This window comes from Calidris pugnax, unplaced genomic scaffold (assembly GCF_001431845.1).
Source record: "Calidris pugnax isolate Ruff unplaced genomic scaffold, ASM143184v1 scaffold118, whole genome shotgun sequence".
NCBI classification, from domain to species: domain Eukaryota; kingdom Metazoa; phylum Chordata; class Aves; order Charadriiformes; family Scolopacidae; genus Calidris; species Calidris pugnax.
The window spans coordinates 890,358-911,684 of record NW_015090855.1 but is presented as its reverse complement, the minus strand read 5'-3'; the positions used below and the strand labels follow the sequence as shown (position 1 = coordinate 911,684).

Sequence of the window (21,327 nt, the reverse complement as noted above, 5' to 3'; positions counted from 1 at the left end):
ATTTATAGTATTTAAAGAAAGGAAAATCCCATTCTTAATGCATTTATTAAAAACAGCCATTTGGATGGATGTTTTTTAATGATCGTTACATAGACTGGATATAGGAACATGGCTGAGCATATCAAACAGCAGCCTCCCTGAATTAATGAAATCTTGGAGCAGTTTGAAATTGGATGTACCAAAGGCATGTGTACTCTAGTGAGCAGCTGTCTCTGGTGGTGAACTAATCTGATGAGGGGAAAAATTGTGTTAGAGAGAATCTTTACAATCCAAAATCAAAATCTTTCACCAGCATCAAGAGAGCTTTATTGTTGTAACCCAACGTTTTGTACTGCAGAGGAGTGACGTTTAAAAATTCTTGAACAACAAACCTTTAAACAGCTGAAAAAAAAAAGAAAAAAGAAAAAGATGTGAAATGGAAGATTGGAAACAGCAGAGAAAATTATTTAAAGCACTTTGACATCCATGAAAGATTATAAAGACATCCTGAATGTACAATGGGGGGTATGCAAAAGGTGCTGGAAGGAACTTCCGCCAGACTTTCCTTTAATGCCTCTGCAGAATAACAATGAAGTAATTCTTTACAGAATGCCCCTTTCCTGAGTTCTTCAGCTGGCTCAGCCAGAGGGTTTAGGAGCGGATTGGTTCCCGTGAGCAGAAGTGCCAAATATATCTCTGTTTGGATAGAGTATGTTGAATGGGGGACAAAAGGCTTTGGACTGCCCTGCGCATACCTGCTACTGTAGACACTGGCCAGTGTTTCAGTCCCTGTGGTCTTTGTTACTAGGACAAGAAAAAATGTACATCTGTATTGTTTTATTGGCCACAATTGCTGTGAATTGCCTTTCATTCTTTAAAATTTGGAGGCTGTTCATAAAGCAAAATCATATAGCAGAAGTGTATATACTGTATAAGTGCAGCCCCCGAGTAACGTGATGATTTTCATCCACAGTGGAGTAGATTTTGCTTTGTTCGTTGCTGCCAGTTTACGTTGCTTGGTTAAAGAAGACATCATGGGGTAGTTCAGGCCAGTGAAACAAATTCTTTTCTGCAGCGTTCTTATCACTCTGTAAACCCTTTTGTAAGCAGCTCATCTCTAAAATAGCATAGCACCTTACCTGCTTTTGCAAAACATTTTGAAAGCACAGTGTAATCTTAAGGATTTCATTAATTGCGTCCCAATAGGAGTGCCTTCCTCATCTTCTGTGACATAGATCTTAATTTTGTCAGCATTTTAATCTCTTTTGAATGCTTTGAAAGATCTCAAACATTCACTTTCTCTTGGCTCACCATACACGTCAATTGAATACAATGAAATTTGTTCATGCTTCAAAATATGCTTTTGCATTCTACCTGAGCACTTTGAGTTGGATCTTATGGACATTCAGTGCACAAAGTACTTGCTTCCTGTAAATTAATACTTAATTCCATTCTGCTATATTATTTCATTGCTAATATAATGTTTCCCCTTTTTTTAGGGAAAAAACCCAAAACTATCAGATAATGATATGGAGCTCTCACATACTGTTTTGCATTGCTGTTTCTCACTGTGTCTGTCTTTTGGACAGGTATTCAGCTATCCACAAATAGATGTCAATCCATTGACTTCAGTGAGGCTGGCCCTTTTTACACTGACTGCAGAGCTGTTCTGCTCTATCCACAGTATTGCTCCTTGCACTTGTATGAGTACAAGACGGTGCAGTATCAGACACTATAGGCTGCAAACTTAAAAAAAATCTTTAAGAACCTGAGAACTGTGAATTGTGTCCTCAAATCCGGTAGATTATGAGGTGAGGTTTAATGTAAGTCTAAGAACAGAATCTTAGATATTCTGTTGTCCTTATAGAAGCACAGGCATTCCAATGGCCAGTGTGAGATGCTGCCTCTGGATTAAAAATATTTGTAAGACAAGTGGAACAAGTGCAAAGGTGTTTGTGCTAGTCACTATGGGAGTGCTAACTTGTACTGCCAGACCATTCAAAAATTGAGATCTGAGCTCTAACCACAAAAAGTCACATGCTGAATCATGGTGCAGCCTGCAGACCTAAAAGCAGAATTTTGCCTTTAAGCTTTAAAAACACTAGCTAGATGAATGGAGTCTTCCAGTATAATTTATTCTGTACTTGCATAGTGAAGATATAACATATAAAGCAATACTGAAAAATATGTTCCTTTATTTTTTTTATTTTTTTACTGGAATACTGTGAAAGCATCATTGGGTACATCATGTCCTTTAGAGAATTTGTGTTTTTCTCATAGAAATCTAATGCTTTTCATTTTCCTTAACCATTTTCTGGCAAATACATTGTGTCTGTGCACTTGTGGCTTACAGAACAAGGCTAGTATGTACGTAGCTCTTCTGGGAGCATGGCTCAAGGGCCTGCCCTGTGTTCTGTAAGAATCCTTTGCTCATTCTGTACTTCTTCTGCCAAACAGGCTGCTGCTTCATTTCTTCTTTGCAGCAAGTTTAAAATCTCATGATATTTATGGTCCTCATTTGTCATAATTTCTCCCAGGCCAAGCTCCTATTAGTGACTTCATTGCTTCTGCCAGTTCCTTAGGTGGAGATGGCTTAAATGGGTGTAACCAAAATGAAAAATGTAGCTAAATTGGGTGATTCAGAGTAGGATGAGATAATGTGGCAACTGGCACTATTTGAAGCATTCTCTATTTTGTTTGTCTGAATATATCAGGCATTAAAGAGAATATAGTGGTAATTGTGGTCCAGTTTCCCGCATACACAGTCAGGTTGTAAATCAAAAGATCTGCATTATGGAGCTCTGAAATAAAGAGAGGGAAATTTATAACACAGAACTTATTTGTTAACTTAAATGTATCAGAATGAAGAAAACCAAGCTCATCTCAGAAGAGACAGAAAGGAAAGAATATGGTTAAATATGGTGTCTTTGAAGAGCTTGTTATGCTTTCTTACGATGATTCTGCTTTCTCTACCCCCAGCTTTCTTTGGAAAGTACCTTAATGAATACAACGGCTCTTATGTTCCTCCTGGTTGGAAGGAATGGGTTGGATTGCTTAAAAACTCTCGATTTTACAACTACACACTCTGTAGAAATGGAGTGAAGGAGAAGCATGGATATGACTACTCCAGGGTACGTCCTATTGATTTATTTCTATTTTTTTAACATTTGGACATGACTGCAAGAAAGCTGCACTTTTATGGTTTCAGACTAACTAAAGAATTCATTTCGTACTTGAGAGCTGCTACATGTACCATTAGCTATAACCCAACAGGCATTGTGTTTGGAGTTTTCCTTATCTTCCGTTCTGGGAGGGTCATGTTACTGAAAACATTATTAGTAGCAATGGAAGCAAACAAAGTGTCCTGAGACTGTGTTATATATTATGAGCTGAAGACGTGAAAATGGATTTAAATGTTTCATGATAACAATTTCTGTGCTTTGTACTGTAATTATTGTGTGCTGGGTCTGATTGTCATCTATTCCCCTGCTATAGAACTGGCTCCAGTGGAGTTACACAAGCGTAAATGAGATAAGAATCCAGTTCCCTCCAGCTAGACCCATCTTTTTATGTTAGTTTAAGGAACTTGTTTCACAGCCATAATATGATGGAGAATTCATAATATCTTGGTATATCTTACAATCATTCTGAATGAGTAGAGAATTTAACTATTAAATTTATATCTCCGTGTATTGTTACAGGCACGTATGTTTCCTAATATCCTTGCAAAGATGTTACACCTTGGCCAAACTTACTAAAATGCTTGGTAATCATTGTCAAATGCAGTAGCATTTTTCTTCCTCATCTAGCACACGTTACAGCTCAAGCCGTTACCTGTTCGCAGTCAGGATTATGTTTATTTCAGCCAAAAGTGTTACCTTTCCAAAGGAACCAGCTTCTGTGAATTCTTAAAATGGCCTGAATTGTCCCTGAAGTATGAAGATAAATAAATTTATCCATAAACTGCTGTTGGTTTAAGTAGTGTATAATTTACGAAGTTGACTCAGTCTGGAGCGATACTAATTTGTGAGGTGTATTTGCTTAACAGGGATTTGATTTTCTTTTTCTCATTGAGCACAAATCCAGCTTCCGTATTTGTGTTTCATTAGCAGTGAGTTCACAGTCAGCTTTTCCTTTAAAAGGTTAATGTCTGTGTGATTTTCTCCCTTCCCCTCCCCTATTTGCCATTTTTAATTAAATGTACTTTGTGTTGAAAGATAAAACTTAACAGGCTTCTAGGGTTTTCTTTTCTGTCACCAGCTGCGAAGGGGAAGGGGCAACTGATGTACAGAATTATTTGTCTTTTATTTCCCTTCTGATCTATGAAAAATGAGAGCTAATCTTTACAGCCATGTACCAAAAGTGTTATGATGGAAATATATCTTACGTAGAATAATGTCAGTGATTTCATAGGGGACTGTTCCCAATTGTACCAAGGAGCCAACAGGGAACTTTATGTTCCAGTATCCTCAGCTCTCTTCTGTGTATGCAATACTTGAAAATGTTTAGGTTTTCATTTGGTTTAGTTTTTCTTACCGAGTTTGGTAATAAATACAAAAAGTCTGATGAAAATATAAATGTTTTTATTATCTTCATATTCTTGCATAGTACACAGCTATGGTAATAAACAGATGATGGTGCACAGAGCAACAGCACTTGTTGGTATTAACACTGGAGTTCAAATGAACAAACAGAAGCTGAAATACAAGATTGCTTCTCTTTCTTTCCTGCTGTTTTTGTTGCTGGAAACTTAATTTTCTAGCAATTAATAATATAATCAGATTAATTTTACCCCTATCTACTTGACATAGTTAATGTTGATTACATGTCAGTGGAAAACTAGAAAAAAACATTTCTGATTTGGTCCTCCAAAGTGACTGCTGAACACTTACCTTCTGAAAATCAAATCTTTACAAATGCTTTCAGATTTTCTAATAGAATATATTGTACTTCGATTTTTCTTTTTCAGATTCTGTCAACTTTTTTAGATTAATTTTTAGTTTTGTACATGTTTGCACAGTCTACTACAACCTCTATAATCTGGAGCTTTAAAAAAAAAAAAAGAAATCAGTTAAGGGAAATGTTTCTGTTTGGTCTTTTGGTCTGGTAAACACTGGCTTTGCAACACTGAATTGGAATGATTGTCACTTGACCAGTTGAAAACCTTCATCTTCAAAATGAAGTTTAGAAACTATGCTCTTGTAATGGCCAAATCAAAAATTAGTTACTCCCTTACAAAAGTGACCGACCAGCTTAAAGAGCAGGCACATTTTAGATAAATGCCAGGGCATTTTTGTGGGCTCTCCGTATTTTCTCTCAGCCATGAATACAGTCTCAGGATGTTCAGAAGTCAGTTTTGCTTTGGTCTGGGTTATTGTACCTTCTCCCTTCCCCGCATGGAGACCCCTCAGTTGACTTGGATGGAATTATGCCTGTTTACACCTGCTTTCATGAGTGAAAGTATCATATCAATAACAGTCATAATCATGGCAGTTTCGTAATGTACAGGCCTCATGTTGGGACAAAAGTGTAAAATTATAAATGAAAACTTTGCCAGCCTTGTTCTGGGATACACAGGAAATAACTTGGGGGTAGTAAATACAGTCAATGAAGAAGGTTTCCTTTGATGAATGCTAAGCTAACTTCTCACACCAAGGACATTGGCATTGGTAAAGGGGAGCAAGTGTCTGAACCAGGGACTGGAAGCTGTGCTTCAAAGGAGATGCAATCCAGTGTGTACCACACCTTGTACTTGTTCACTTGACCAGAGGCATACTTTGTGTCTGATTTTCACATTCAGCTGTGACATGGCAGTTATTATTTTGTTTTTTAAAGGTGCAGTTTACTATCCTGCTCATGTGTGAAGGTTATATTTGCAGCATTTCCTGTGATGCAGCCTAAGAGAGAGCATGGCTTGTCATTAAAAAGACTGTCTTCAATCCATATAGCTCCAGCAGATATCAAAAGAATGATAATGATACTTCTTTAAAAAAGTGAAGATAGTCCCTAACTTCCAAAGGAAGTTTTCTAAATTCTCAGCAATGCATTTGATAGAGCTATACCTCTATCAGGTTGTTACTGTGAACATAATATTGAATGAAATTTTGGGTCCAATTAGCCCAGCATCTTCTACCTTTAGTGACTTCTGGTTCAGAAAGAGGTTAAGAAAAATTAACATCATATCTTTTGGATTTTCAAAGTCCTTTTATGGTGTAAGCACTTTGAAGATATTGGCACCAAAAAGCAAAGAAATTGACCCATAGTTTTCTATTTTTTGTATTAATACCTGGTCATTGTGTTTACTATTGTGATCTTCATAATGTAATTAAACAGCCTGGGAAGAAAGAGTCCTATTTGATCTTCTTTAATGTCATTCATTTCTGAGAGGAAGCTGTTGCTTTTCATATTTTTAGGCAGTGAAGAAAGAATTACTTGGTTTTAGTTTTTGAAGTTTTATCACCTGTAACTTACTCCCTCCTCTTCCCATTCTGAGTAAAGTAGCTTCTTTTTTCCTGTTTCGTGTGGTACCTCAGACCTCCCCTTCCCATCTCACCCCCCAACTTAAAAATATTTTTCAAGTATCTCATTATACTTTTACTTCTACTTGCAGGATTATCTAACTGATCTGATTACCAATGACAGTATTACCTTCTTCAGAATCTCAAAGAAGATGTATCCTCACAGGCCTGTACTGATGGTTATAAGCCATGCTGCTCCTCACGGCCCTGAAGATTCAGCCCCTCAGTACTCACATCTCTTTCCTAATGCCTCACAGCACATGTAAGGAAAGATAAAAAAATAAAAACCCTTTTATTTCCAGGTGCAGGAGTATAGAAGTCCTGGGTACCTCTGGGGGAACAATGTTTGCTTTATAATGCTTTTGCCATGTTTGTCACAAATGCATAAGAAGGGTTTGGAGATTTACTTATTTATTTTACCTCTTCAGAATAGTAGAAGTATCTTGAGAATTGCTACTGCATCTAGAACTCAGAATTGTAGCTCACTGAGATAAATGGAAAGATTCATGTTGAATTAATTGGGCTTTGTTACAACCTGTTTGGGAAGTAAAGCACTTTTATTTTGAGCAGGGGTTCTTGGGCTGTAATCTCTTCAGGGGAAGAAACTCTATCTCCCTGTCCTTATTATTTTATGGCTATTACCAAAACTCAGGTAGAATGCAATAGTTATTGCTCCTATTTCATACATGGAAAGTAAGGAAATACAGGCCTGCAGCACCAAATTAGACAAGCTATTTCTGAATGAGCTGTTATGTCTCTACATGACCCAGTACAATGTCTTGAACAGGTCCCAAAAGCAGTATCACCCGGTACTTGAGTTAACATGTTCATAAGCTCCGTGATGAGACGGTTCCTGTTTATAGCACAGAGACATTTTACAGGTATAGCTCTGCAATGTTCCATTACAGGCATCTCCTCAAATGGTGATAAAATGAATGGTTTCTCCCAAATAATCTTTTGGCACAACTGAAAACTTTCCAGTATTTTTCTAGTTACTGGCTTCATGCCTTCATTGATGTTCAACATTTGTAACTTTCTTCTTTCTTCGCTTTCTTCCCCCCCTTTTTTTTTGAAGGGGAATTCTGTTTTATTTTTGGATATGTGAAGGAACTGGGAACTCGTATTAATGAATTGGTGGCCGAAGCTGCTCAGGACTTGTCCAAAGTCCAGTGAAATCCATTTCAGCTTTTTCACTTTATTTAAAATAGAGTCTGAGAGAAAAAGCTTCCTTTATTCTATTGTCTTGGTATTGCGTAACTTAGAATTCTATATTTCATTATTTTGTGCTGTGCTACCAAAGAGAATCTGTGTCCTAGATCTACAGCAATGCAGCATTTTGTGTTTGTTTGCAGTCTTACGCTCGTTTATTTTCTTTGAAATGAAAATTACAGAAATGCCAAATGAGCAACTTCTTGTAGCTTATGCCCAGTATTGACCTCAGTCTTATTAGAAGTTCCTTTGGAAGGCATTTGTATCTCAGAGATGATAATAATTTATCAGGCAGCGTTTTGTAGCAATTTAACTATGCTAGTCGAATGAAAAAGAGTAGAAGGATTTGAGGAAAGGCCAGCAATGAAAATATAAACTACGTCTATTTTTTCATTTCCTCATAGTTTAATTTTTTTTACACACAAACTAGGTTTATCTTCCTGATTATAAAGTAGTTACACAAAGCTGTTTTTAATTGTAGGTGACTTTTCTTACAATGATAACATTTATACAGGAAGCGTCCTGCTTCGTGGGAACCAGTTTTGTTTGTGAAGAAACAAATTATCTTAGCAGATTAAGGAAACTGTGTTTTTCTTTTGGATATTAACATAAAATAGGATTTTAAGTACATCTTGTGCAAAGAAACCGTCGATCTTATTCTAAATAATTTTCCCAGCACTACATCATAACAATCTGTAAGGGTTATCATTGGCCTGGGTTTAAGATGAAACGCAGAAGTGCAGAGCGTGCATCATTCCCTCACTGTATGTACAAATTAGTTCTCTACTTTCCATGTTTTCCGTTGTTCCCACATTCCAGGGAATCTCTTAGTAGCAGATAAATGTCAGAAAATGTCAATGATACAGGGGTGTAGGCAGTTCTCACGGGTTTGTTGTCACGTGGCTGTGGCAGGGAAGGATCAGAGCAGAGGCAGAACACTTCCTGTGAATTGTCCGAAGGCAGTAAGTAATACCCTGAACAAAGTCTTTGCCCAGCCCTGGAGTCAGAGGGCAGTAACCATGTGCTGTGTCTCTGCACCTCTTCTTGTGGCAGCGCTGGTGAAGTCTGCAGGTAGATTCTAGAGCTATATCCACATGGCAAAGTGAAGGTGTGATTGTAACGCTTGCACAGGCTGCCACACACTGCATTGTGTAGCACTGCTAATGGCAGCTGAAAGTTAGTGGTGTGGATTTTACATTGACTGACAGAGTACTTCTTTGCTTGGGAACTCTGGTAGGTACTTGTGTTGCTAATTTATGCTGCTTTTCTCTTGCTTCTGTTATCACATGTACTCACTGGTAGGACCATTCCACCCTACACTGCAGTCTCTCTCCATCTGGTTCTGTAGGGCTCCTTATCGTGTGCATCTGCAGGCTTTCCTTGTTTGAAAATTATTCGCATCAACCAGCATTCACGTAGGAAATCCCTAGGCTCTACATGGCTGGTTTTCCTTTTTTAGTGTCCGTACTGATAGCTGCAGAGAATGGAACAGCTGGGCAGTTTAACGGTGATCAGAAATGTTATTTCTATAGAGGGTACATTTTACCACCCATCTTGCCCAAGGTCAAATGCAATCAGACTAGGACTTATCTTCTGAGTCCATTTGAAGAGGGTTATCTTAACCAACTTCTAGGAATGTTATATTTGTGTATTTTTCCCATAAGACGGACAAATCTGTTAAGTGTAAGAGGGTTACATTTGTAGTAATCAAAGAAAATCACGGGCTTTGGTTGGATTAAACAGCGGGAGGTTTCAAATCAGCCAGGAAATCACAAAGTAAGCTGAAAAGGAGTTTGCCAAGCATTTTTTATTCATTCTGGGCATCACATAGCAACAGTTTCCATAACTGTCAGCGTTTTCAAAGGAGCAATGTCATTATTTCAGCCACAATAACATTCTGAAATTCAAGAGGCTATTAACAATACAGAGAGAATAAACACCAGCCCTTTCCTCCCTATATGAAGAAGCCTCCATTTGCCGCCTACGCACATTTTTCAGATAGCATCTAACAGAGGCTTTCGGCATAGAACATTTCACTGTCAGATTATTAATTTCATGTTTATATTAAAACTCTTAAGACTACCTGTCAAATTCAAAGAGACATTAGATACACAGTATTTTGAGGAGAAGTTTGAACTTATATTACTATTGTTTATCTTAATAACTTATCCTGCTGCATATACAAAGCCAACTGTAGATATTTGCCAAATGGGAGCTGTATATATTAGGAAATTGTTTTGTTGGGAAGAAGAAAATAACTGAATATCTGCTATTTTTTTCCTGTGTTACTGTGTCACTCTGTTGGCTTGTGCATTTGCATAGACTGAGTTTATTGCTTCGAATGAAAAAGGGAAGCCTCAACAAATCACTTGGGAAAAGTAATTTTTAATATTTTAGACTCTGCAGGTGATGTGTTTGAGCCAGGGTATGAAGAAATTGACAAACGTGTTTCTCAATCTTAAGTAATAACAATTTTTTTAGGAATAGAGTAGGTAAAAATAATATTTTTTGCAAATGTAAGCTATTATGTAGATTTCAAGTGAGTTGGACATTATGCAGAAACTCAACATCATGGTAATGATATATCAGAATAAATCCTTTCTTTAGACCCCGCTAACCTAGAGCAATATAATTAGGCACAGAAGAGCAACTTCTAGAACTGCCAACAACATGAAATTATGGAAAATAAGTGATATTTCTCTGCATGACTTTAATGGTGTCCATGAGAACTTGGAGGGGCAGTGAGATTCTAGGAGGCCATTGAATCCAGCTCTTGGGATTTTGCAGGGACTTTAATTAAAGTTTCTGGTTATCACAAAGGATTTGTTGGCTGGAAAGTGTCTGCAAAATACAGTCCCATTTCCCCCCACCCCTGCTTTGCTTGACAGGTCTTTAAAATCCAGCTGTGTATCCACTTCTGCTTGCCACGAGCTCACAGGCAGTTCGATAGCACTAGGTAGGGTGCCTGTGCTCCTCCAGGTACATGAGTGTGAACGTATTCAAGTAGCCACTCATGTTGAATTCAAAAAAGCCATTGAAGAACATAGTAGAACCTTTTCAGCAAGTTCTATAATTATTACTAAACAGCTCACACAAGCCATAATATTTGGTGCTAATGTGGGCTGAGCGAAAGCAAAGCAATTGTATGAGTAGGACTCTCTAGTATGTCCTTCAGCCACACCATACATGTGGAGTTAGACCTCTGAGGTTAGTCTCTTGGCCTTGAAATGTATCCATGTTAGTCCGCAAAAGCAATGTATATTTACTCTTGTAATGGATTTTATTCCCCACAGAGTTCTTTTCATTCTCCCATGTTTCATATAGAACATAAAAGTATAAGACTTTTCCAAAGTAAATCTAATATTTTCTTGTGCATCTCAGAGAGTCAGTCCTATAGTGTTGGTCAAATAGAAATGATTGGTAGACATCACTATGACTTTTTTCTACACTGCTAAGAAGTTCTGGTTTTCTCCCTGTTCTTTAGCACTCCCAGTTATAACTATGCTCCAAACCCAGACAAGCACTGGATAATGAGGTACACAGGTCCCATGAAACCGATCCATATGGAGTTCACTAACATGCTACAGAGAAAGCGCCTTCAAACACTCATGTCTGTGGATGACTCTATGGAGATGGTAAGATTGGTAGTCACTTTTTTGGCTATACAGATGCCAAAATATTATTTTTTTTAATTAAGTGTGCATTATGTAATAATGAAATCTCTTGGTGCAAGCTGGGTGTCTTGAACAGAAATGTCTGAATTAGCTAAAAGCTACTCTGAAAAAGAATGGGTTTCCAGTTGATAGAAGGCAGATTTAAAGGTGTTGCAATTTACTGCTTATCTCTTGGCATTCTTATTCAGAAAAGGTAGAATATAAAATAAGAGGAGTCCTGTCAGGCAAAGATGAGATTATCTGAATGGCATTGCATCAACTTGCTAGTAATGTCTTATAATTACTGATTGAGGCAAGTATGAGCTCTACTTCGTATTAATGAACCTGTTTAGGTGGATCAGATACCAGCATTAGGGGAGATCGGCTGTTTTACTACACTATTTTGATTGTCTATTTAGTAAAATGGTTTCACTTTGGGTGATTCACTGCAGGTAAAAATCAGTCGGGTTGGTTTTTAGTTGTAATTGGCAAGTTTAGTGAATTATATGCATCTAACAGTCTTTCAAAAATTAAAAAACAAAACCAGACAAACAAACAAGACAGCCCAAAAAAGAACCAAAAAACCACTCAAAACAAAACAACAACAGAGTTTGTTTTCTTCTGTGCTGATGTGTTCTGGGTTTGTGAGGCACTAAAGTGGTGCCCCACCACCTTCGTACTTTTGCAAGTGAAAATGTCACATAAAAAGTGATCTTTGGTGCTCAGGTTGGTACATTTCTCATAAAGATTCTCATGTAAATCTATAGAAGCAATTACAAAGTTAAAGCTCTTCTTAATTCTCAGTGTTAGTTCCCCAGCTAGTGAGAGAGTATGACTGAGTGGTATTTATGTGGAAGAGATTTTGCAAATATTCTGCAAGACGGGGACTCATTTGTCTGAAGGCAAGATCATTGAGCGTTGCTTAAATAAGTGTGAGATTCAAAATGCTGTCATTTTATAAAATTATTTGCTGCAGGAAAAAGATAAAGGTGGAGAGAAAATTTCAAAAATGCTTATCACCTTGAGACTTTTCTCCATTTTATAAAATTATTTGCTGCAGGAAAAAGATAAAGGTGGAGAGAAAATTTCAAAAATGCTTATCACCTTGAGACTTTCTGTTACTGTATGTATTTACCTTGTTGGCTCTCGTGCAAAATACTGAACCCAAACACTTTTGAAAACGAGTCCTGCTAATGTATTTACCGTAAAACAGAAGACAGAAGTTTGCCTTGTAATAGCCACAATATTCAGTTAATAAAATTATGATGTAATTATGGATTATTCAGAATGTTTCATTGTAATCTCTCACTGCCATCCTGAATTGTTCTTTATTTGCATATTAGGCATAGGCAGAAAATTATATCCAGTATTCTACATATAGTACTACTCAATGGAACTAATTTCGTATTTTGTTTTGCTTTTTTTCAGATTTACAATACATTAGTTGAAACAGGTGAACTGGACAATACATATATAATCTACACAGCAGACCATGGGTATCATATTGGGCAGTTTGGGCTGGTGAAAGGGAAGTCCATGCCATATGAGTTTGATATCAGAGTTCCTTTCTACGTCCGAGGTCCAAATGTGGAGGCTGGATCCTTGTAAGTTCTTGGCTATTGTGTGTGTGTGTTTAAATAATGACCAGAATAAATCCTTTGTGGTCACATCTCTAGTTCTATTGACATGGATCCAGAGAGAGGCACAAAGTTCTGCCCGTCCTGCCTGACTTCCTGCTCAGCTTTGGCAGAATCACGTCTGCTCAGGAAGCAGAACTGATAACCTTCCTGCTCAGCTTTGGCAGAATCACGTCTCCTCAGAGAGCAGAACTGATAACAGGTGCTGATAGAACAGCGTCACAGTTTTACACCATTGCCTTTTTGCTTGCGTAGGCGTGTGGCACAAGCCACTGCACTTTTGTGGGTGGAGTTGAAAAAGCCACTTTGAAATATGTCCACTCTAGGAAACATTCATTTGCCCCCTTTTGAGGGATGCAAATAATGCACAGAACTATGATATTTTCAAGGTAAAAAATACACTGTATAACGTTCACTACCAGGGTAGATAATTATTGCTGAACGTTTGAGTGGAGTCACTTGTTTCAGTTTATGAAAGTAGAATGTACATAATAGTTCATATATTACCATCCACAAAAGATTCTTTTTGGCTCATCCTTTGAGATTACATGGTTAAGGCTGTTTGTCGGATGCACGCAAGCATGCAGAATATGACTGTTAATTAAAATGGTAGCTTTGATCAGCTAAGAAATTATGTAAATACACTTTCTAAGCAATTATTTCAATAGCAAATATTTGCACTTAAGTAATGATTTTGGACAGAGTGCCATAATTTGCTGCCTTTTATTTATATCAGTGTGCATGTTTTAGCATAATTAACACACACAAAGTCTTCCACACACCATTTTTTTTCTTTACCGCAGAGGAACAGATCTAGTGTGTAATACGGTAGCAAATAGTCATTAAAAAATCTCATTCCATTTGCTGGTTAAATTCACTGATTGACATTATCAGTAGGCACAAAAATGTTAAATTCTGTAAATATTACACTATGTGGCTAATTTATCTACAGCAGTTATGCATGTGAAATAAACAATATTACCTCTCTAAAGAGCAGAGGAGGGATTCCTCAGGTGGAATTAAACATACTACCTCAGCACTCAAAGAAGTTTGTCTGCAGCAGCAGCACAGAATTTCAGTTGAACTGGATTAGCTGCCTAAGAACATGCTCTTTCCCTGTGCAGTTTTTGGTCTTGCTGGAGAGGTGATGCTAATAGGACCCAAGTAGACTGAGTTAGTTTTTCTGCAATGTGCAATGCTAGAGACCAGCCACCTCCTGTTTGCTCTAGTTCAAGGATCTTTACACCCAGACATATGTAAAAGCTGTGAAACCTTCCTACTCAATTTTATTTTTCAGTGGCTTCTGAAGATGAAAAAATATTTCTGTTAGAATCAGAGGAGTCAGCCTGCCGGGGTCTAACAGAACAGAGCCCGTCACAGTACAACAGATAGGAAGAACAGGATAAAATACCTTGAAGGGGGAATGTATCAGATAATAAATTGATCCTCCCTTTCAGACTGATTTTCTTTAAATGGCAGAACTTCAATCATCCATGTTTTGTGTGAACCTTATGTTTTTCCTGCAGAGTAATTGTCATGACTCCCTTTTGATATCAACGAAGATTTAATAGCAGTCACTGTAGCAAGTCATTACTAAGCTCTCATTTCTATTACCAAATATGCTACACCACAATTATTAGTAATTAAAATCAAATTAGGTACATCAATTTAATTCATCATCCATGCTCTTGTCAGTGCCTGTTTGCTCGCTTGCTCAAAAATGTAGTAATTTTTAAATGGTCTCTCATTAATTAGTGTGAATTTAGCAGCTTGCTTCTGTCCTGTATTTTGAGCTAGAATTCTGCACTGACATGTAGAGCCGCCCATCTGGTCCCATCCTTCCTTTGTGCCTGCAGATCATGGCACGATGATTCTTTATGTTCAGTGCTGTAGAAGACAGCATGCTCGCTTTCTTTTCTTTCCCCACTTTTAAGAAATTGAGTGCCTTCCTAATTTTTTTTTTTTTAAAGAAATAAGGAAGAACTAATAAACAGTATGTATATATGTAATATTGTGAGTAATTACACAACGCTGGCTGTCTTAGACATATTTGAAATGAGTTTGTAAGGGCCAATATGAACTGAAAACACTTCTGCAAAACCAGACCCGTGGTAAAACCAAGTCACAGGATTAGAAATCTGGGCATTTGTTTGGCTGCTGAATGCCAGGCTGTGCAACCAGATGTTCCGATGCCTGAACTCACTCGTTCAGCTGTGGCAGTTCAAGGGATCTGGGGCCTATTCAGGAGTTGATGCCAGTGTTGTTACCAATTTTGAAATCAGTTTAAGTTCAAATATTATCCTGTAACCTGTAGTGGCTGAGGATCATATGCCAGACTCCGGTTAAGTAACAGGGTGTGCTTCTTTGCAGAATGCATAACTGCACTAGGGACAATTGCTATTATTTGAGTTAAAGCTGTGCTTTTATTTCTCTCTCTTTTTGTTTTTCCTTTCTCCATACCTGTTACCTCTCTGCTTTTTCTTTCTTGATACCTTTCCTTTTTCTGCCTCACACTCTACATTAACAGCAACTTTTAGTTATTTACTGTAGTGTCTAGCAATATATTTCTCCTCGTGTTCTCTTCAGAACATGCTTGCTCTGATATGAGCTGATGTACTTACTTCTATACCATTTGAAACAGATAAAGCATGTGCTACCTGCCAAATCTAGTTTTTAATAAAGTCATCAGCATATTTGGCAAACGCTTCGATTCTTTAAGACACCCAAGGAGTTTTTCCAATGCTTTCTCGTGTTTTGAAAGACTTTTGCAATAATTAACTAACTTTGCCTTATGAACTACTTTGTTTTCTCAAAAATGCTCTGTGCTAAAATTTTAAATCTTCATATTAATCCCTCTTGAGGTTATGCAACTTCTCTGTATTTTACATTTTAATTCCCTTCATGGAAAGGAATTGGATTGTGTCCTCTTTTCTTCTTTGCAGATGTCACAAAATAAGCCTTTTCAAATCCCTGGTCTCTGTGGAAGAGCTGGAGTTACTTGGTATCATCGCATAGGCTTTAAACTAGCTTCTTGTGTATGTTTTTTTCAGGAATCCTCACATTGTGTTGAATATTGATCTTGCACCTACAATTCTAGATATTGCTGGATTGGATATTCCATCTGATATGGATGGTAAATCAATTCTAAAGCTTCTGGATTCTGAGAGACCAGTGAATAGGTAAGAAATGGAAATGTGTGTGTAAATATGTATGTGTTTGTACAGGAGATGGAGCAAGTGTTCAGCAACGTGCAGCAAATTTAAAGGAAAACATAATAAAATTACCATCTATATGAGTACATCATTCACTGGAAAATCTAAATACCTATTTGGCAATATGTGACTGACTTCAGTTATTCATTTTCATTTTGTCTGATTCATATACTAGCTATGTGGCATATACAGCATCTGGATATACTAAACACAATCTGTGTAGTAGTGAGGGGGCGGCACATGAAGGTCTTCAGCCACTTGAGCTATAGATTTTAAATGTCCCTGTGGCATCATTTGTAGCAAAGTATTTCATATCCCTGGGGGTGTTCAAGGCCAGGTTGGATGGGGCTTTGAGCAACCTGGACTAGTGGGAGATGTTCCTGCCCATGGCAGGGGGGTTGGAACTCGATAATCTTTAAGGTCCCTTCCAACTCTAAGCATTCTGTGATTCTATATTGAAAAAATTGTAGAAGAATTGAGTTGAAAGGATTGGTTGGGTATTAGGCTATAATATAAAGACAGGCTAGCACTCAGAATTGCAGTAATTATCTGAGACCTTCCATCAATACTTTAATTGGAAAAAGACTGAGGAAGAGAATTAGACTGGATGCTTGCTGAAGAAAATGAGCAGAAAAGGGGAAGAAGGAGATTTGCTTTACAAGTAGTTGGGTGGAGGGAGAGGGGGAAGAGAGCAGCTGCTTTAGAATAGGATACTTTGGGGGTAGTGTGCAAGTTAAGAGCCCAAACTGGAGTCAGGAAATCCTGATTTAATTTGTGATCCTTTGTGATCAAGGACAATTCAGTTAATCCCCTGTGCCTTAAACACGTTTATGTTGGAATATTGTGCTGTGTGAATCTGTTGTAGATTTTGTCCCTGTGAGAACAAATCTGTCCTATGTTTGTTCGTGATTTGCGCTGGAGAGGCATATGTGCCTGCTTCGTAAAGCTGGACGTCCCCCTGTGCAGTTATATGTAATGTTTCTCATCTGAATTGGGGGTGGGAGAGAAAACTGGGGCATGACTTGATTACTAGATTTGTGGGAATTGCTTCTTCATCTCCCTGTTTCCTCCTAGGTTCCATTTAAAGAAAAAGATGAAGGTGTGGAGAGACTCGTTCCTAGTAGAAAGAGGGTAAGGAAAGTGTTAATCACAGAGCCCAGTCTTTTTAAATAGAAGGATGCTGAATAGCTGAAGCCAAAGCAGCACTCCACCACGGACCTGAAACCATTTAGCAGTGCCAGCGGGGACAGGGCTGCAATGTGCCTAATGGCAGGGATTGTGTGATAGGAGGGGATGTATGGCCTTTGCCTACAGCCTGCATAAATGTGCTGTTGGGTGGGGGAAGGGGAGTTTTACTTGGATTGAGAGATGGAAAGGCATTCCGTTTTTAAGCAGCTGCCCTCCCCAACCCCCACCCTCCTGCATGTATCATGGGAGTATGAATAAGGCCTTTCCTCTCCGTGTGTTCATCTGCTGGCCATTCCCTCTGTGCCTCTGCCTTAATACCTAACATGGGGCATAAGGGTTTGCAAAGAGCAGCCCTGTAGAGAGAGGAGGGTATGGTCTCTTCACAGTAATGGCTGTTACTGCCTGCCAATCAAACCTGAAACACACTGTCTTGGGTTTATGTGGTTTTGTGCACTCCCTGAGAGCATGATATGAATCACTTCTGTGGTATCAGAGATGATAAGTGCTAGTTTCTACTGGACTATTAAGTTTTGGCCATCAGTGATGCTATGGACTTGGCAGCTAATCTACTCCTCCGAGTCTTTTCAGCAAATGGTATGTATATCTTGGAATTAATATTAATGCAACAATAAGTCTTTTTTTTTTTTTTTTTCCCCCACACACCTCTCCACCCCCCATCCCCCAGTAAACTGCTGCATAAGAGGGAGAATGAGAAGGTAGATGCTCAAGAAGAAAACTTTCTACCCAAATACCAGCGTGTGAAAGACCTCTGTCAGCGAGCTGAGTATCAAACGGCTTGTGAACAGCTTGGCCAGGTAGGGTGTTGTACCCCTGACTGGAAGTAGGCAGTTGTAGTTGGGCAAAGCTTAACACCTTACTTTTGACAGTGTCCTTCACCTTGTCACCAATGCCAGCTTATAAATCAAATGGCTCATTCTGTGGCCTTTGCTCAAAACTGTATTACAGCATTTATGAACTTGACTGTCAGTCAGGAAATTGCTGATTCAAGTGCCTCTGTATTGATTCCTGACTACTGTTAATGGAACTGCCTATGCTGTTTTAACATTTAATCCCCAAACAGAATGTGGTTGGGATTCATTAGGATTGAGAAGCTACAATGAACCTAACGGATCGGCCTCCTCCAAATACATATAGCTCCTGTTGCTTTGAATTCTTAATTTAACTCATTTTGTTGTTATTATTTCGAATTACATTATATTACTGGGAAACTAGCATTCTGTGAGTGCAGTATATCCCTCCTCTTAACAAAAATGTACTGTGAGAACACACATGCAGTTATGACTGCAGGCAGTCTCTGTGTAGATGGGCACAAAGCTCATTGATCACTTGTTATTTCTCTTGTTGTTGCATAACTGTTCTGGACAGATAGGAAATTATGCTCCCTTTAGATCCGAGTTATGTAGAAGACATCCAGGAAAAAAGTTTAGGGTAGTATCAATATATGGTCTCAGCACAGGAGAAGGTTTTGCAAATTTACTACAGCAGTGCAAAAGCAGAGCAAAGCTATCTCCAGCAGCTCCACTCTTGGGGAGATTTCTCCTTTCTTGGGGGGATTCTCATCCTCTGGAAACATGGCAAAATTGACTGTGCCATTGTTTTCTCATCCAGGTAGCAATCAGAGTACCCCCTTCCAGCGACTGTAACATGTTTTGGCTGTGGACATGTGGACAAAGGGGTGAAGGTAGATGCTAATGTGTCTGTAACTGGACTGGCATCACCTCACATCCTGGTAGCTCAGAGGGCTGTCAGAATAAGACAGTTTGTGGATTATAACCCTCCTTGCAGACCCAATCTGAATGGTTTACCAAGGCTATAGTAATGGGCTACTGAGGCTGCAGCATTTCATTTTTTGCTGTCAGAAGCCAGAATCCCTGTTTCTGGCTCTACCCATCATGTCACTCAGTGCACCTGCAAAATGAGGCCGTTGTTCCTGAGGTGTTTGGATCCAATTTATATGTATAAGCATTTTCCAGATGCTTTTTTCCTCCTGTGGCTTTTTTGTCAGATTTAGTATACAGAGAGATTATAATGTCCTTTTCTTCCTAAAAATACTGAACTGCAGTAGTTTATTGTCATCAGATGTCTTGAGCTGAAATTTTAGATGGGTGGGAGCAAGCCATTGTTTTTTGAATTTGCAACGCTCTTTGAGAAACTGGGGGAAAAGTCATTGTTCCTGCTACAGCATCATCCAGTAAGTAGTTTGGGGAAATACAGCTTTTCTTTTTCCATCAGCATTTTCCCTTTGAGAGATGTTTCAACTTCTTCCTTTTGTCTTCATCTTCCCAATTATTTTGAACATTATTGTAAGAACAGAGGGGAAGAGAGCCTTTCCAAGTCCATGTTGTCACTGAAGCTGTCTCTTTGCGTAAGGTAACTTAGCTACATTCAGGCTTTCTTACTCTAATTACCACATGTCTCGGTTATGGAAGAAAGGGGGAAGGCTCTGTATTGTCTACACACATTCACAGGCTTATGTTTTCTTCCATGGATAATAAAATATCTTTGACATCTGTAAGAAGTGGGCATAAAATGTCAACTCCATATTCAGAATTGCCAATAAATTCTGGAGTGAAGGTGTGCTAATAAGAAATGCGTGTGCTGCATCCTCCTTGTCAGGAGACAGAGAGGAGAAGAATTGTTTTGAGCAGTTCAGTCAGATGTAATTGGAAGTGATAGGATGAAATTGAGCAAAAAAGAAATTTAAGTTGGACATCAGGAAAAATTGCCTAACAATCAAGTCAATTAGAGTCTGGGAAGGGCTCTCAAGGGAGTCTCAATCCATCTAACCCCTGCTCTAGAGAATATGTCCTAGTAGTCTGTCTAGACAGCAGGAATAGTGGGAGATGAATGTGCTTATTTGAGGATAAATTGCGCCTAAATATGGGTGCACCCAAAAGTCTTTTCAGAGTGAAGCAAGACTTAACTTCTCAGATGACAAATGGGTGTTGTCTGTTTGCTGGTGCTGTTCACAGCTCTGCATAGTAAGTAGAACGAGCCCAAATGAATAACATACCACTGCCTTGGGGGAGTTTATGGTATATGGATACGCTGGTTATTTAGCAGATGTCTCCTGAGCCTGCAAACACTTTATTAATGGGCATTTAACAGTGTCTGGAGTGTTTAGTGCAAAAGGTGAATTTTCTCATCCTGATGCAAAGATGAAGAGAAGTCTGGGTCAAAATTTAGGTGAAAGCCTGCTAAAGTCATTGGGATTCTTTCTTTTGAGTCAAAGAAGTTTTGGGGACCTGCTATTCAGTGCACAGAGAAATCTGAGCAGTGCCAGGGAATCTGAAGTGTGAGAGGAGACAAGAAGGACAAATGGAGGACAAACACTCAGAAGGGGAGTGAATGAGAAAAAACAAGGACACAGCTTAGAGTAAAGGAGAGGTAAAGAAAGCTTTGAATTGTGAGATGGAGAATTTAGAATTCTGCTTTGTGAGCATGCAAGTTTGTGAATACAGTTCTACCGCCACAAAATGCTCTTCCTTTGCAAATCTCTGTCACCCTCCTTGACCTATAATCGTTTTGATAAGAGAGCACCAGGATCATGGAGATGAGGCTATTCAGGCTGTTTAAAACCTTGTTTCAGAGTCCATTATGTGGGATTTTTTTGGCAACACTAATATATGTAAATTCTTCTGAGTGCAATGGGAATCTGTGTGTTGCCATGTTTTCTTTTTCAGTTAGTAGGGTTTGGTCTGTGTTAGTTATTTGCATCCAACAAAGGGTGACTGTAGGCTCAGATGAAAGAGCAGCTCAGCATTTATATTCAAGGATTTAAAAGAGATGAGCTCTTTCTTCCCACAAGAAATAAAAAACATTTATCCTAGTACCTAATGGCTTCCACACAAATTTTTTCTCTTCAGTGTAGTTTGGCCTTTCATTCTAAACTGGCTGTTAAGTGGAAGCT

The 21,327-nt window shown here is 38.5% G+C and overlaps 1 protein-coding gene across 5 annotated transcripts in view; it reads left to right on the top strand.

The window, feature by feature from the left end:
- The window catches only part of SULF2 (sulfatase 2), a 153,149-nt gene that overhangs the window by 103,595 nt on the left and 28,227 nt on the right, over window positions 1–21,327 (top strand). For all 5 annotated transcript variants that reach the window (XM_014943717.1, XM_014943713.1, XM_014943715.1 and 2 more), the window contains exons 5-11: window positions 2,959–3,110; window positions 6,590–6,759; window positions 11,191–11,341; window positions 12,788–12,963; window positions 16,047–16,175; window positions 17,283–17,339; window positions 18,082–18,211. In XM_014943717.1, coding sequence (XP_014799203.1) covers window positions 2,959–3,110; window positions 6,590–6,759; window positions 11,191–11,341; window positions 12,788–12,963; window positions 16,047–16,175; window positions 17,283–17,339; window positions 18,082–18,211 — 965 coding nt within the window. The remainder of the gene's footprint in view (window positions 1–2,958; window positions 3,111–6,589; window positions 6,760–11,190; window positions 11,342–12,787; window positions 12,964–16,046; window positions 16,176–17,282; window positions 17,340–18,081; window positions 18,212–21,327) is intronic.